Source organism: Aplysia californica, unplaced genomic scaffold (assembly GCF_000002075.1).
Source record: "Aplysia californica isolate F4 #8 unplaced genomic scaffold, AplCal3.0 scaffold00249, whole genome shotgun sequence".
In the NCBI taxonomy this organism is placed as follows: Eukaryota; Metazoa; Mollusca; class Gastropoda; order Aplysiida; family Aplysiidae; genus Aplysia; species Aplysia californica.
This window is the reverse complement of record NW_004797519.1, coordinates 894,046-912,165: the sequence shown is the minus strand read 5'-3', so window position 1 is coordinate 912,165 and position 18,120 is coordinate 894,046. Positions and strand designations below refer to the sequence as shown.

At 40.3% G+C, this 18,120-nt stretch overlaps 2 protein-coding genes across 2 annotated transcripts in view; one reads left to right on the top strand and one right to left on the bottom strand.

Annotated features, from left to right (window-relative positions):
• The window catches only part of LOC101862735 (FAD-dependent oxidoreductase domain-containing protein 2), a gene marked incomplete at its 5' end in the record, with an annotated part of 22,807 nt that extends 21,396 nt beyond the window's left edge, over positions 1-1,411 (top strand). The window contains 2 exon segments of the mRNA XM_013083698.1: positions 23-261; positions 1,044-1,411. Coding sequence (XP_012939152.1) covers positions 23-261; positions 1,044-1,354 — 550 coding nt within the window.
• Positions 1,412-11,645: 10,234 nt separating this feature from the next.
• Positions 11,646-18,120, bottom strand: part of LOC101859941 (AP-4 complex accessory subunit Tepsin) — a 21,958-nt gene continuing 15,483 nt past the window's right edge. Inside the window, exons 10-12 of the mRNA XM_005100489.3 lie at positions 16,841-16,994; positions 15,083-15,293; positions 11,646-12,690 (exon numbers count right to left, since the gene is read on the bottom strand). Coding sequence (XP_005100546.1) covers positions 12,352-12,690; positions 15,083-15,293; positions 16,841-16,994 — 704 coding nt within the window. The 3' untranslated portion in view covers positions 11,646-12,351. The remainder of the gene's footprint in view (positions 12,691-15,082; positions 15,294-16,840; positions 16,995-18,120) is intronic.

Sequence of the window (18,120 nt, the reverse complement as noted above, 5' to 3'; positions counted from 1 at the left end):
CCCCCACCCCGGTATTCCCCAGAGACGGCCAGTCAGCTCAGTACATCGAGGAGTTCCCCATCCACTTACTGCACGAGCTCACACAACGAACTGGGATCCCGGCCTCCGAAGTACTGGTCATTGTTATGGAGTACGGAAAGAACTTCTCGGGACCTGGTAATGACATCTTTCGTAGTGACCGCGCAGTAGGAGAACCGTACGAGGCCCACGAGTCCAATTTCCTGCACCCTGTCCTTTATTACTACTCGTCACTACCAACAGGTAAGACTTAAACCCTATCCGTACGTCTTGTGTTACTATCATATCCATACGACGTGGGGAACTCTGTGCCACCACTTTCTAAAGAGGAAATTTATTCGTTAATCCGATCCGTACGCTATGTATAGCATTAGCAGTCTGTCTAAATGATTTTTTCTTAGAAATACTGAACGTTTTAAAAAAGATCTTTGCTCTAGAAGTATTCTAAAATGTGACGAATATAACCCTGGGGGTACAAAATGACCCCAAGGTGGACGGAGAGGGTTAAGGGATCGAACGAGATTAGAGTTGTAGAATTGAGAGGATGGCATCTGAAAACAAAATTTTATGAAACGTAAGGAATTTTTAGCTTATAGCAAACAAATTTTTACGATCAAATACAAAAATATTGATCTGTTGATACTATACTACCTGTTAACCAATGTATCAACAAGGTATCTTTCTATAATATTATATCCATCTATTTAGCGATCTATTTATTTATCCATCTCTCTGTAATAACATGCGTCTATCTATTTGTCTGCCCATCTATTTATCAATCTACCTAGCTAGCTACTAGCCAGCTAGCTATCTATCTATGTTAAACTATAATAATTGAGGAGACATTTATTCATCTCGCATGCAGTGATTTTTCTTCCATGGGTTTTACTTAACTTTTAACAAAGCCCTTTAATTTCACCCCACCTGTCAAAGACAACGACAACTTTTCCCTTCAACAATAAATGACCGTCTTTGACAATTCCGACCTTAGGTTTGTTAAAACAAAGCCCATCTACTCTTCCCAGAATCCATGATGAAGTCTCGAGGCGCCAAAGACACGCTGCCCAGGCCTGACGCCCTTCACCACATCGTGGAGGATTTCACGGCCTTCTGGATGTCCCAGCACAGCCACATCTTGCCCCTCCGTCGCTTCCTGGAGAACATTGCCAGCACTGACCTCAGGTCCTTCTTCTCCTCCAGCTGCTTCGAGGCGGCCATGAAGTTCCCGGAAGTGCCAGACAGCTGTGGCCGGGGCTACATGGAGGGACGAGGGTTGCTGGGAACGCCAGAGCTTCACCGCACCGCAATCAAATACGGCCTTTCGAATATAATTTAAGCAGTGCGCAAGCCCAGAACAACAAGATTCGTTCTCAAATACATTCTGGGTGGTTTTTGTTTTTTGTTGGTTTTTTTCGTTTTGTTTTGTTTTGTTTTGTTTGTTGTTGTGTTGTTTTTTTGTTTCTGTTTTGTTTTTTTAGATGAGTTCAAAGCTGCCATACACCATGTCTCCTTGTCATGAAAAACAAAATAATGATATGGTTTTATCTCAGAAAATAAGGGACAAGAAGTTCCAACTTTTACATTATTATGATGCAGATGGACTATACGAGGGGAGATGCGCGAGACATTCTGATTCCAAACAGAAAACATTAGGAGTTGGAATCTTGATATTCCGGGCTCGTGATTGTAGATGGATTTGTTTTTGTGTGCTGAGAGTGACTGCGAAATGTAATAATAGTGAAAGTGGGACACTTGTGCATTGGTACCTTCTTGTACCGAATCTGGGGTCGTTGTCGTTTGTTGTTTTGTTCTTGTTGCTTTTTTTTTGGGAGGGGGTGGAGGTTGGTTATTTGTTTTGTTTTTTTGTTGTTTGGTTGTTGTTGGTTGTTTGTTTCTGTGTTGTTGTTTGTTTTTGTGGGGGGGGGGTAAATTTTGTCATAAGTCACTTTAAAAACACTAACAGTCGCAAAGAGGAAACGGGAGTTGGTGCAAAAATTAAACCGAAATTCTACTGAAGATGGGCATGAATCTTTATCATTTTAGGGTCAAAAAGAATAATTATTTTTGTGGGTGGTTTGCTCCTTCTTCCCTATCAAGCTCCTATCGTCCTGATCTCTCCTCCTTCTTTTTTGTGTTTGTTACTCTGTTAGAACACTTCTAATCTTCGGCACTCATGTGACCAAATTGTGTTGCAAGTGACGTAAAACTCTTATGTACTAAAACTAAGCAGAATAGTTTTCAAAAGCCTTGACAACTGTGGCAAAAACTCACAAGACTCGAAAGTTTGAGTTACTACAATATATCACTCGGCTCCGGATATACAGAGTGATTTTTTAAAAAGAATGAACCGATTTTATGACCTTTGCATCACGCAGTTCTCATGCATCGTTATGGAATGAGTTAGTGACCATTTGAAATGAATAGCTGTCAAAAGGAGTGTTGTTGTCGCGTCGTTTTTCCTTTGAAGAAAATACCGTTACAGGGCAAACCTCTATCTCGATATGTTCCAAAACTGGCTCTTCACATCACTGCAACTGCAAGCAGATTCGCATAACTTCATTTTTCAACAGGTGCAGTACCGCCTCATTGGCATCTGATGGTTCGAGCTTTTTTAAAATGAAAAGCAAAAAGTGTCTTAGCGATGGATTGGTCGGAAAAGGCTCAAGACCTCGAGTTACTCTCTGTGATTGGCCTGTCAGATCATCAAACCTCATTGTCTGTGTTATTTTCATATGGGGATATGCAAAAGATCGCTTTTAAATATGTTCCACCTCTACCCACTAACATCGATGACCTTAAACATAATGTCAATGGCGATCAACTCCGTGGACCGTGCTGATAATAAGCTGAAACGCGTCTGGGACGAAATTCTTGCATCGCACTGACGATATTAATAATAATATTAAAATTGCCCATGCTGCTGGTGGTGGTCACATTGAACACATGTCTGACTGGAAATAAAAGTTGATTATGAGTACATGTACAATACATGTGACCTGGCTTGAGTTATTTGTTTGTTGTTGTTTTTTATTGCTTTTCCTCAATAAAACATTGCTTAATGAAATCAGTTGGGTTTTTTAAAATCCCCCTGTATTATCTAGTATTAATGACGCTGCTCTTCCTAACCCAGTGTCCATTGGTACGATCGGTTCGAATCGGTCAGTTCGGTTTTGGTAGGCGGGGCTAACCTGATTGAGGGCGAAAAGCGACCATCGTGGAACAAACCGAACGAAGCCAACGATGACCTTAAAAAACAAACGCGTTTGTTTTCAAGGCCGCGAGTCGGGCGATCAGTTTGTGTTATATGAGGTGCCCATTACGGCTGGATCGGGCCGATCACCCGACTCGGTCGCCTGAAACTGAAAACAAACACGTTTGTTTTTTAGCCGACCGAGTCGGGCGATCGGCCCGACCCGCCGATCCCATCCGTAAGGGCACCCCGTATTAGTAGAGAACCGATTCCTCAATGGGCTTCGCGTATCATGATGAGACTGTTGCTGCGGTGTTCGAGTTTGATACTGTTGTCTCCACAATTACGCAGAACATAGCTGCCGCAGGAAGACAGTAACTGGAAGCTGACGAATGTTTAATAAATCATTAAGATTATTCAAAACTCGTTTCAATCCATTCTTGGTGAAAATCTAGTTATTATATATTGTATCAGAATTTGAATTCAGGATGTGACTACATACTGCATATTATTATTATAGCTATGGTAAGATAGTACTTGTCCATATCCCGTCTCTTCCCCCCCCCCCCTCCCCCTTTTTTTGATTGAAATTAGCTGCTAGTCTCAGTGTAAACACACAGGTAAATGTTTTTAAATTAATAATTAAACGTCATGTTACTTCACTTTACGACTAATATGACGTTTATTGGTAAATTATACATATCCGTGTTTACAATGTTTTTCTTCCCTTGATTTTGTGAGTTTGTTTCCGTTATTTAAATTCCTCGTTTTTCATTTGGCTTTTTTACTCCGTTTCGTTTGTTTTGTTTTGGATTGTTTTTTTATTCCCTGGTTTGACTGGAAGAGCACGATAGCTTTACAAGGGAATCAGAATAATGATTACCCTCAATATGTCATAACCTACAAAAGTTTTGCCTTGTTTTAACAAAAAATATTTTAAAAACATAAACTCTTCAATCGTTAATCAAGAACTTCATTCTCGGGATTTCGGCCATTCTGGTATTCTTTATTTCATTTTTATTTCTGTAAAAGTGAAAGCACTTTTAAATTTCACGGAGTCTGATAGGGTACAGATCAAAGCTAGACTTGTTCCGACATTTTTTTGCCCCTATCCGAGAAGGCTAGGTGCGTGATCTTGCCTACCCTGAGATCAGGGGTGTGGCTGAAAGACAGCAGAAAGGAGCCAAGGAGTAGCAGTAGAAAGGCTGCAGCAGAAAGAGTCGGGAGCCCAGAGGAGGGGCAAAGGAGGGGGGGGGGGGGGTTGAGGACAGAAAGTGGAGACAAAAGCAGACGACAGAAAAATAATGGTTAGAGAGCAGGAAAGGAGGTAAAGGGAAAATATTTTAGAGAATAAGAATTTCCCGTTGCTGCCAGGTTTCGAACCCGGTACCTATTGAATGAGAGGCAAACACTGTATCCTCAAGACCACGAGAGCCCCCAGAGGAGACGTGCAAAGTCAGCTTACTTCACAGAAGGCCAAAAAGGGCTAATTTGTTTGAAGTTTTAGTTTTAGTAGAGGTTTTGCGGCGCTCGCAACAGCATAAGGTCATATGAGCGCCAAAAAATTAGAGGTGTTACAAGAGAGTAACAAACATAAAAAGGAGGGGAGATAAGGACGATAGATGTTTGATAGGAAAGAAGAAGCAAACCACACCAGAGCACCCGCCAACCACCCACTATTTTTTGGGGGGTATTTCGATTACGACAACAGCATTACAACTGTGGGTACAGAGGAGACCCAAACATGAGGTGATGGAACTTTATTATTTATGACACTTTATTGACAGTATGCACGACATAATCATACATAATGACAGCATGATTCGCATTCTTACTTTAAACTATGCACACACACACACACACACACACACACTTGTACTTGTACACAAACAATCGCATACTTCCTGACTGCTTTCACGTAATATACACATGATGATTACGAGAGTATATTCCATCTATCCAGAAACTTACGATCCATTCATTTTTTTTAAAAACAAGTCAAGACTTGTAAAACTAAAAACATTGGAGGTAGAGCTTTTACAACAACAGCTTCTCCCTATGAGTGGAATTCCCTCCCACAGCATTAAAGAGAGGCGCCTTTTTGACCGCACTTAAATCTGGTCAAAAAACACATTTAATTCATTTAAATCCCATTTTACTAACTGGTTTGATTTATCTTCCAACAGCAAGCGTGATCAGTAGCCACAGTGATTTTTTTGTTGATTTTTTTATTTTTTTTTATGTGTTCTTTGTCAGACTACGAATGTATAATGTACGGTCAAACCTCGTTGCACCGCCCCCCGTTATACCACCAGCCCCGCTTACCAATTTTAAGGAGTGCCTTTATTAACATAGTATTTACGCCTTCCCACCGCCATCCGCTAACTGTCTGAGTTGTACGGCCCTTATAATTTGGTCACTTTTAAGTATATGTACAAGGGTGCTATCCCGAAAAATGCTGTTTTGAGAAAATCGAAGATAAAGCTTTTGCCCCTTGTTCTGTTTCTTTAAAAGACAAGGAGAGTTTTCTCTATAACCAAACAAATATTCTTCTTCTTCTATCCCGTGGTTGGGTCAACCGTGGGGGGAACCACTGCATCTGAAAACCAGCTCTCGCCATTTCTCTTATAATAAATAAGATTAAATTTAATTAATTTAAACAAATATACACACCAATAAAACCAAACTTCTCCTATAGGTAGGGCAATACCCACTTTTGGTGCAGGTCAAGATTTCTGGAAACCCCATAAATATGGGTCAGCTCGCTTGTCCTTAAAAGCGACCATTTATCTAATGTAAATTTGTCTCGCCATATCACCAGTGAACTAACCGCCAGAGGTACACACTATACACGGAACACAACGCCAACTGGTTGGCTGCATGATAATCTTTCTTTTTTTAGTTTTAGTAGAGGTTTTACGGCGCTCGCAACTGCATAAGGTCATATGAGCGCCAGAAGATTAGAGGTGTTACAGGTAAGAGAGTAACAAACATAAAAAAGAAGAAGGGGAGATAAGAATGATAGATGTTCGATAGGAAAGAAGGAGCAAACCACACCAGAGCACCCGCCAACCACCCACTGATAATCTTTCTCCCACGAGAAAGACATAAAGAAAGAGAGTGAGAAGACTCTCGGCTCTGAAAAAGTGCTTGTACATGTGTATCACTAACAAAACGACACTTTTCAAACACAGATTGCACAGCACAGTCATGTTCCTTTGTTTTAGTAAAGTTTTTTTCGGCGCTCGCAACTGCATAAGGTCATATGACTTTATAAGTGCCAAGGGGTGGATGTCAACAGAGAAGTCCAAACGGGGAATCAGGCTTTCTCTGCTCACCTCTCTAGCCTCAACGGCACAAAGCCTGCTTTGACTATCAAGGCACCCCGGAAATAGCAGTTAACAAGAGAGTGACAAACATACAAAAGAAGTAGAGGGAAATGACGATAGTGATGATGAGGAAAGAAAAAGCAGCAGTTCCCCCTATGTTGTTTCGGCACAGTGTGAGCATGACATTGATAAGTCGGCCCATTTACAATTCTACTGTGCATACGAACATGTTAATACCCCCCCATTGGGAATGGCCTAAAGACAACTTCAGTCAGTGGCACTGCCCAGGGGAGTCTTCATGTTCCTTGACGTTGGGCAGTCGGGGCTATACAACAGAGGAACCTAGTTGAACCACCAGCCCCGCTGTTCCACCAACTCCACACTTGTTCCAAGGGTGGCGGTAAAACGAGGTTTGACTGTATTTGAGTTTTTGTTTTAGTTTTAGTGGAGGTTTTATGGCGCTCGCAACTGCATAAGGTCATATGAGCGTCAAGGGGTGGACGTCAACAGAGAAATCCTTATAGGGAATCAGACTTACTCTGCTCACCTCTCTAGCTTCAACAGCACAAAGTCTGCTTCGACTATCACGGCACCCTGGAAATAGTGGGTCACAAGAGAGTGACGAACATACAAAAGAAGTAGAGGAAAAATGACAATAGTAAGGATTAGGAAAGAAAAAGCAGCAGTTCCCTGTTGTAGATCAGGCACAGTTATGAGCGTGACATTGATGAATCAGCCCATTTACAATTCTACTGTGCATGAACAAGAAATGTCTCCCCTTTGGGAATGGCCTAAAGACACTTCAGTCAGTGGCACCACGCCGGGGGGGTGACTGTATTTGAAAGAATTGTTGTACGTTGAGTGGGTCAATATGCATGAAATGTAGATTTAAATCTTTTTTTATAGGAAAGCTCCTAGAGCAACCGGGAAGTAGGTGCGACAGATCTTTATCATTATAATTTATTTAAATTACCAACTAGTCTCGCATTCTCCAAAAGCTATGCACACACTTATAAACCCATAATGAGAGCATCAATCACATTCTTGATAAACGATGTACACACAGTTATAAACACAAAAAGGCAGCTTTTTAGTCACATTCTCACTAAATTTGGCACTTACACAATGTGGTTATAGTTAGCTCACTCATCTATGCAGACACACTTACACACTCATAATAAACAGGCTCAATTAACTATGCAGACACACTTACACACTCATCATAAACAGGCCCACTCAACTATGCAGACACACTTGCACACTCATAATAAACAGGCTCACACAACTATGCAGACACACTTGCACACTCATAATAAACAGGCTCACTAAACTATGCAGACACACTTACACACTCATAATAAACAGGCTCACTAAACTATACAGACACACTTACACACTCATAATAAACAGACTCACTCAACTATGCAGACAAACTTACCTTACACACTCATAATAAACAGGCTCATTAAACTTGCTATGCAGACACGTTCAATTTATGAACACGTAATAACAGCATCAATCACCTTCATTCTAAATTATGCAAACATGTAAAAACATAATTATAAGGCATCATGGTGGAATCGGGTACACGTCAAAATAATGAAAACGCAGAAACGGACATGTTTCCATCAGATTGGCAATTTCTATCAAATTTTGGGTTTTTTGGCTCAACCCTTTTAAAGTCCATTAAAAAATACATTTCGGTGTGGATTTTACTGAAAAACTTTGATTAAAGGCACAAAAAAACTAAATTTTCACTTTTCAAGGACTGTCAAGCTTTGAAAGTCACCAAATTTTGGCGGCCATTTTCTCGCTTATTTCACTTCCAAAACCAGAAGACCACCATCTCCTTCAATCGCGAATATCTCAACTTCTATTCAAGACAGATGGGTATATCTTTCACCAAAAATAAGACAAATAAAACAATCTTTAACTCTTTTCCTACCAGGCCAAAATCCACCACTGGCCCAGGGCTCTTCCCTGACCTATTTTTACGCCCCTACCCCGCCTAAGGAAAATGTCAAAACATCCAACTAAACACACACAGACCATATCATAAGGCCCATCAAACTGAAGGTTAAATATCAATCTATCAGATGGCGATACAATATTGAAGATTTATTCCAATTTTATTACTTTGGGGTTTCTAAAAGTGATTATGCAATATAGAAGGTGTCATATGAAATCAACTATTTTCCAGCTTTGAAAGGTCATATCTAAAAAAGTACGACAGCAGCATCATTCAAACTTCCCAAGTACGTTGCCTCAAGTAATGCAAATAAATGCTGAAAGTTATGTATGTGTACCTAATGTAGAAGTGAAAATATGAGACATATACTGAAGTCAGGGTAGCGCTTTTTTCCACTTATTTACATTTCAAAGGAAACAAAAAAAAGCGCTGAAATGACTAAAAATCGTCTCTCAGTGCTATATCTTCTTTCGTATCTGCCGATAGGAAGTCTATTCTATCATTTTGAAAACGTGGATCGGCCGAGAATTTCATGTCTTTTCATTACTGGATTGGAAAAGATAGTGAGCCACTCGAGGCGTATTTTGCGGCTCTCGGTACAGCGAGGCCAGGTCCGCGAGCTGCAAAATGCGGCTCGTGGTAGGGAAAGTGTTTAAATGATTAACAACACCAAAATGCCCCAAAATTGACGAGCACCTGATTCCACCACGTTGTGATACAATTATTACAGCACCAGCCACACTTTCACTAAACCTTGTATACACAATTATAGGTGACACATAATGACCAGAACTCCATATCTTTCTCAGACTTTTAGTTTTAGTAAAAGTTTTATGGCACTTGCAACACTCTAAGGTCATAGAAGTGCCGAAGGTTACAGATATTACAAGAGAGTAACAAACATAAAAAATAAGGAGGAGAGATCAGGATGATAGGTGTTTGATAGGAAAGAAGGAGCCAACCACACCAGAGCATCCACCAACCACCCACTTTCACAGACTTTTACCCCAAACCGTAAATAAAAAGAACACAGACATGAAGCTTCACAGGAACCATTCTACCCAAACATTTTCAAAAGTAATATATCACAGACTGTATTGATCATTGCACATTGTGCCTCTTTCCTCACAAAGCTCCCACTCCATTTTTAAAGAGAAGAAGCGGCATTCCCACATAGGCACATCCTTCCCAAAAGCAAATTTTTCCTTCACAAACTTCAACACATGCATTCCTCACCAATTCTTTCTCTAAACTTCTACTTTCACAACATTCTCCCACAACAATTCTCCTCCCCCCCCCCACCCCACCCCCCAACCCCCAATCCCCTTCAGTGTGAAACTATCTGAGCTAACCCCTCACCCACTGTGGGCTTGGGTGATTGATTGCAATCCTACTACTACTACTACTACTACTACTACACACCAGTACTCCTGCCATTCTTAAAACGAAAAAAAACCTTTAAAAACCATGATCATTCACATAACTTAACAATACAGCTCACAAAGAACTGACTCAGACTTATGACTAGAGTTTGGTTTTTTCTTTAGTTCTTGCAACAGTTTTACAGCACTGCTGGCTGTGTGACTGCAGAGCATTAGTAAACTTTTTTGCTAAATACACTACATGCTGAAAAACTCCAGAATGTATCAAAAACATTGATAATTATCAGCCCCAAAAAAAAAATCAAATGTACAGTCTAGCATGCACGCAGCGAACACGCACATAGCAAAACACCCACATAACAAACAGGTTTTCAGGTACCACTATTTTTGTCCCATACATGTATTATGTATATTCTTTGTGTTTAAAACACTTAAGTGGCGAAATTAGTACATAACAAGAAGACTTTAACGGATTTAGCATCCCCCCAATTTTGCTATATGCGTCCTAGACCTTATTGCCAAACCTCCCACAAATCTCGCATTACACTGAAAAACTTTAAACAGATTTACAAAAATTAACAAAGTTTATACAAATATGACAGAGGATGGAGAAAAACTTTTCACAAATATGCAAAACGTTGGCAAACTTATCGCAAACATGCATTACTTTGACATTTTTCGACAAATATGGCATTGAGTAACTTGTGGTGACGTTACATTACAATTGACAAATTTTTGACAAATATGGCATTGATTAACTTGTGGTGACGTTACATTACAATTGACAAATTTTTGACAAACGTACACTGCAATTACAAATATCTGAGAAAAAGTAGAGCAATTAAATTCTGACAAATGTACATTACACAGACAAAGCATCATAGCAAATTTATGCATGCACGATAAATTTCTGACAAACCAATATGTTATTATATTGACATATATTCTTTTCACAGCCATCCATACAGAGCTGAAACCCTATTACTGTCATGTGTCAATTCAATCGCCACTTTCTTTGCAGTCCGTCTGGGAGTGCTGATATAAGCGGGACTTACAGGAATGTGTCATACTTACTCATTTTTTACTTTTTCATCCTCTGTTGCCATTAAGCGTCGAGGGTAGATGCTGTTTTCTATGGTAAGCCAGCTCCACAACTCTTTCAATTGGGATATTATGATTTCTTAGGGTTTCCTTGACTCCCTCAATAAACCTTTTGCGTGGCCTTCCTCTCCGTTATTATAGCCTGAGTGCTTGGTATTATGTTATAATACACTGTCTCGACACTGGCTAGCTAGGTGACGTACATAACAGGTGGCCAAACCATTTTATTCTCTGTCTTTCTATGAAATGCTCTTACTGTCTTATATAGCTGTGTTTAAAGGGAGAAAGAAAAGAATATTTGCCATGAAGTGCTTCCTGTACCTTTGTAACTCTTCTTGAGTAGGAAATTACATAGGGCTGGCCTAGAGAGCTCTTGTTTTCCATGTGTAAATAGCGTGACCAAAACAAGTCATTCAGTCACAAGTAGTCAGTCTGAGATGGTTAGTCCTAGTAAACGTGCATGTTGGAACATTTTTTAAAACTTTCAATAGTGCAAGTGACTGAAAAAAAATGGTGAAATGGTAGAGATTTAATGCCCCTATCCACACTATTTTTAGGTTATTTAAGAGGCGGGACCTCCGAATTTAACGTCCATCTCTGAAAGGACCGAGCCAAAAAGGAAATTTGTGTAAAGCGCCTTTTCCAAGGACACAAAATCGGTGAGGCTCAAGCCCCCGAACCCACAATGTCACAATTATGAGTCCCGTAGCCTAACCATTAGGCTACCGATGCCACCAAGAGACAGTGAATCCGATGAGGATTTCAATGTTCAAGATATTGGCAGACAAGCTGAAAATACGAGAGACAAGGACCCTGGGGATGAGTATAGGCAACAGTGTAGGCCTACCTCTGGACCTAGTATTAGTACACTGGTTCTGAGCCAGGACCCGTTGGCAGAGGTAATCACATGGACGTTAGTAGTGGTGATGTTGACACTACATCTAATGATATAGATCATTATAATGATATATCGCTACCTTGGTCTACCTTGCTTAGCAGTGAAGTTTAGAGTGGCGTAGAGAGCAGAGATAGGTATACTGTAAAACAACACACCTCACTTTGTTCTACTGATTACTACACGCAATTCCCATGCGTAGCAGCTTAAAAATAGATATGATGGCATCAGCAAGTGGACACACAAGACAAGGATAAGAACCAGACAAAAGATAGGTCCTTCAAGGGCCCATTGGGTGTGCCCACAGCTCATAGGGCAGTGAAGCATATGGGCGTACCAGATACATCCACTACACAAGCAAGGGGTTAAGAAGCTTATCACAAAAATACTCCTCAAAACCAGGCAGATGATACTTTTGATTGAGCGCGGAAAAAAGTTTTTTAACATAGCAAAGCTCGGCTTGCAGCTCACGCTGGAGTCTCTGGAATATTTTCCCTCTTTGGCAAGAAGTCAGCAAGTTCTGAAAGAGCCAGGATCTCGCGATGAGAGGACAATTGCTGAAGTATGAGGATCACCTTTGTGACTTTCATTCTCACAGACTGCCACAAATGCTTCTCCTCATCGTCGCCAAGAGGAGCGGTCATCGTCTCCGCCTTGCTCGCCGTCTCGCCACCAGGGGGCGCCGACGTTGGGCCGCAGCTCCTGTAACAGTCCACCAGATCTTGCTTGCAGACAGAGGTGAGGAGATCCACGTGCACCAGCTCCTCCCGGCTGTACAGAATGGCTTCCAAAAGCTGAAGAGCTCTCTGAGGAGACAGAGGAAATGGGGTCTACTGCAAGAACAAAGAAGTCTCAAAAGTGAAAATGGGGCCTGTCAACAAAACAAGTCTGACAAGTTTTAATTTTAGTTCTCGAAAGAGTTTTAAATATAAGTGCTGAAGATTAAAGATGTTACTAGATTGTAAAACACAAATAATAGGAGGAGATATCATTTTGACAGACGTTTGATAGGTATAAGAAGGAGCAAACCCCACTAGAGCACCCACCAGCCTCCTACTGTCTGACAAGGGGCATAGGGAACCATCAACAAAGCATGTCTGACAAGTGGCTATAGGCCAATATTTGAACACGTTTTGAACAGGAACAGGCCAGTATCTTAAAAAGATCAGATTTTTTGCTGTTTTAAGTAGGTATTTTACAGCACTATGGAATCACTTTTTGGTCATGATAAGATGCTTAGCCTATTTCAGTCATTAATAACATGTGCAAAACTGCTGATCATAGGAAACTGAAAAAAAAGAGAAACCTTATTTTGAACCCCAGACAAATGCCTTGACCACACAGAATGAGGTTCAGGAGAAGTTGCAGCTGTTTACTTGACGGTTTTCCACATTACTACTCAGTTTAACACTTTGCAGTGACACAGCCAACAGTACAAAATACCCCATCTGGTCATCTAGCTAGGAGAGTGACTGCAACAGACCTCTCGGATCTGTTGCAGAACTGAGTCAAGTGACCAGAACGGATCATTTTCCCGATCACATTACTGCGGCAAGTGACCGCAAAGTGTTAAGAACAAACACAAGAACAAACCGCCTCTCTCACCATCTGCTGTGCATGAGGAGTGGGACAGCAAATTCAGGGGGGGGATTAAGCATATGGAAGGCATGTTATGTTATGCGTATTGGCAACGGTAGACCACCATATTCAAATTTTTTTTTTCTTTTAGAAGACAGAAGAAGGGTGGGAGAGTCAGTCCACTGAGAGAAGTGATGAAACGGATGAAAATTCCTTTCTGGTAACCAGATGTACTAAAATTTTTAATTGTGTTATTAGAAGATGTAATGCACAGAATAAAGAGTGTGGATTTTTTCTAAACAGGGATTTGAAATCTTTTCATGTCAAAAAGAAATTTTGTGTTAAACGGTTTCACATTTTAAAAAGTCAACTGTACGTATAAATCTGTACTGTTAATAACTAATGAGAACATGTTAACCCTATCCGTACGTCGTGTTTTACTATCGTATCCATACGATATGGGGAACTCTGTGCCACCACTTTCCAAAGAGGAAATGTACTCGTTTAATTTGATCCGTACCCTTTTACATAGCAGTCTGTCAAAATGATTTTTTGATAAATACTGAAAGTTTTAAAGAGATCTTCGCACTAGAGGTATTCTAAGATGTGAAGAATACAACCCCGGGGGTACAAAATGACCACAAAGCGTACGGATAGGGTTAATATCTGAGCTATCAATAACTTACAAGACTACTTTGAGATGTGTGCTATACCTATCTAACAAGGAGGAGCACCGATGGTGTAGTTGGCAACATGCTAGATCATTCATAGTCTAGACTACAATCTAGCAATAGGAATGAAGAATTGTTTTTCAATTGAACCCTTTTTTTTTTGTTTGGTGATTCAGATTTTTTTTGTTTGAGGCATGAGAAAGAGACGTCTTATAGAAACAGTACTGCCAATACAAAATAAGACGCATAGAGCTCATCATTACAGCCCTCGCGCTTCACAAGGCGTGACGAGCACAGTTTCTCATAACAGCATCTTGCCTCCTCCACCAGGGTTGTTCCACAGTAGCTGACGGGAAGTTTGGACTATACTTTCTTACAATGAAAACACTGTAATTCAGTAGCAATAAATTTATCTCAACTTTTAGTTTTAGTTTTAGTAAGTGTTTTACGGCACTTGCAACACAGTAAGGTCATATACGAACGCCGTAAAACCTTATACTATACATACTATACATACATACATACATACGTGCCGAAGATTAGAGGTGTTACAAGAGAGTAACAAACACAAAAAAGAAGAAGGGGAGATAAAGATGATAGATGTTTGATAGGAAAGAAGAAGCAAACCACACCACAGCACCGCCAACCACCCACTATCTCACTTTAAAAGATCAGAATATATGAAAGACATCTTAGAATCATATTAAATGCAGCCATTTTTAAAAAAAGAACTTTAAGCAAATTCTATGACTTGTTTAGTTTCGGTAACTAATAGGACAAATGAGGTATTTAAAGTTGAAAATAAATCAATTGATATTGAATTACAGTGTTATCAGTGTAAGAAAGTATAGTCCAAACGTCCCGTCAGTTACCATGGTGGAACAGCCCACCATGAAAGAAAAGATAAGCAACAGTGCTAGTAACATAGGTAAGTCAAAATACAACTCACGATGACCACTCCTGGATCGGTTCCCGTCAGTCTCTGGGCTATCATCTGTACAACTTTCTCAGCGCTGAGCCTTGCGCAGCAGCCCAGGAAGTGGGAGAGGTCGGAGGGCGCAAGGAGCTGCCTCCGCGGGCCGGTGGAGCCGTGCTGCAGGCTTCCTGTCACAAGCTGTCTCTCCTGGGCCCAGTCCGCCTGGGGTCCATCCTGAATCAGTCTGAACAACAAGTGGCTACCTCAGAATTACAAAGTTCTATCCAACATTGTTGGTCGTTTTGAGTTACTGTTTTGTCGGCACTTGCAACACAATAAGGTCATATAAGTGCCGAAGATTAGAGGCGTTACAAGAGAGTAACAAACACAAAAAATGAGGAGGGGAGATAAAGACGATAGATGTTTGATGGGAAAGAAGAAGCAAACCACACCAGATCACCTGCCAACCACCTATTTGAGTTAATGTAATAAGACCATGAGGTCAGAAAGCAAATGCTCTATGTGCTCTGTCAAAATCGTAAGAATATTTGGGGTCATTATCAAGATATTCAAAGAATTGCATTCGAAAAAGTTTGACATGTGAAATGAAAAGATTTTGACATCAAATTTTACATCACTTTCAGCAAATAGGTCATATAATTGCCAAAGACTAGTAGTGCTGATAGAGAGTAACATACAAAAGAAAAGTAGGAGGAGAGATAAGGATCTTTCACAGGAAAGAAGGAGCTAACCGCACCAGAGTACCCGCCAACTACCCACGCTCTAATAATAGTGGAAGTGGAAGAAGATCAACTTATCTTTAGTTCTGAAACCACAGCTGGAGTCAGTCTGCAGGTCCTCAATAAAGATCATGAGTCACATAAAGCATTATAAATAGTATCACAGTACTGTGGATTAATTTTCGCATCTTCTCTTTTCATTTAAATCAGAAGAGTTTTTTTGCGTGGTGAAAAATTGTCATGAAATCAATAATATGTATGACAACGAAATCAATAGAAATCAGCCAATGATCCTAGAAGACATTTAGTGTTCAATTATAAATCATAACCCCCACCCCAACGTTTACTGTTCAATGATAAATCATAATCCCCCTCCAACTGCAAGCACACACACCCACACTTGGGTCTTCAGCACATTAGTCAAATCACAAACAACACTTCACAGCCACCAACAACCAATAGATCAAATGTTCTCTCCCCCCCCCCCTCCTCATGCTTGTGGTACTCATGGTCTTATTACTGTACTAGCTATCTCAATGATTTACTGTCTGCATCAATGACTTACTGTCTGCATTAATGACTTACTGTCTGCATCAATGACTTACTAGCTGTCTCAATGACTTACTCTCTGCATCAATGACTTACTAGCTGTCTCAGTGACTTACTGTCTGCATCAATGATTTACTAGCAGTCTCAGTGACTACTGTCTGCATCAATGACTTACTAGCTGTCTCAATGGCTTACTATCTGCATCAATGACTTACTAGCTGCCTCAATGACTTACTGTCTGTATCAATGATTTACTGTGTGCATCAATGACTTACTACCTGTCTCAATGACTTACAGTCTGCATCAATGACTACTGTCAGCATCAATGACTTACTAGCTGTCTCAGTGACTTACTGTCTGCATCAATGACTTACTAGCTGTCTCAAAGACTTACTGGATGTCTCAGTGACTTACTAGCTGTCTCAGTGACTTACTGTCTGCACCAATGACTTACTAGCTGTCTCAAAGACTTACTGGATGTCTCTGTGACTTAATGACTTACTTGTCAGCAGGATCAGCCAGACTGTCAGTGTCGATGCTCAACCGTGTGTCGCTGTTACGCTCACATTCATTATCATCAGGATTATTGTCATCCTTTTCGTCCTCTTCATCATCGTTCCAGCCTCCTCCTGCCCGCCCAGGTTGATGTTTCCTGGCTGAAAAAAAAAAAGGGAAATGAGGCCATTGAAGAAACTTACTTTTTTTCTACCCATTGCTAGATTTATATTGAATGTTTGTCTGGCTCACTACCTATTACAACCATTTAAAAACACATTTCCATGTGGATTTTAGTGAAAAACATTGTTCAAAAGGACAAAAAATGTAAATTTGCACTTTCCAAGGACTCTAAAGCTTTGGAAGTTGCTTAAATTTTGAAAGCCATTTTCTCACTTAGTTTACCTCTGACACTAAGGAATCCCAACCTCCTTCAATCCAAAATATGTCAACTTGTGTTCGAGAAAGATGAGCATTTTTTTCCCATCAAAAGCAAGAAATGGTGTTCACCTATCAACCTAGAGGTCTGGAGTTTGATTTAAATGTCTCCCTTACCATTTCACTAAATGTCACCCTTACCACTTCATCAATGTTTCCCTTATCACTTCACTCAATGTTTCTCCTACCACATCACTAAACGTTTACCTTACCATTTAATTAAATGTTTCCCTTACTACACCACTCAATGTCTCTCTAACCACATCACTCAATGTTCCTCTTACTACACCACTCAATGTCTCTCTTACCACATCACTCAATGTTCCTCTTACTACACCACTCAATGTCTCTCTTACCACATCACTCAATGTTCCTCTTACCACATCACTCAATGTCTCTCTTACCACACCACTCAATGTCTCTCTTACCACACCACTCAATGTCTCTCTTACCACATCACTCAATGTCTCTCTTACCACACCACTCAATATTTCTCTTACCACATCACTCAGTGTTTCCCTTACCATTTCACTAAATGTTTCCCTTACCATTTCACTAAATGTTTCTCTTATCACATCACTAAATGTTTCCCTTACCACATCACTAAATGTTTCCCTTACCACATCACTCAGTGTTTCCCTTACCACATCACTCAAAGTTTCCTTCACAATTTCACCCAACATTTTCAAAGATCACTTCACTCAACGCTTCCTCAATGTTCCCCTTATCACTCAAATCATCAGGCATAGAAAACTTCTGTAGTAATTTAATATCTCTTTATACCAGAAAGTTACCTAAATACTGGATTAAACTTGTTACTAGACCTATTCTATTCTTCTTCTTCTTCTT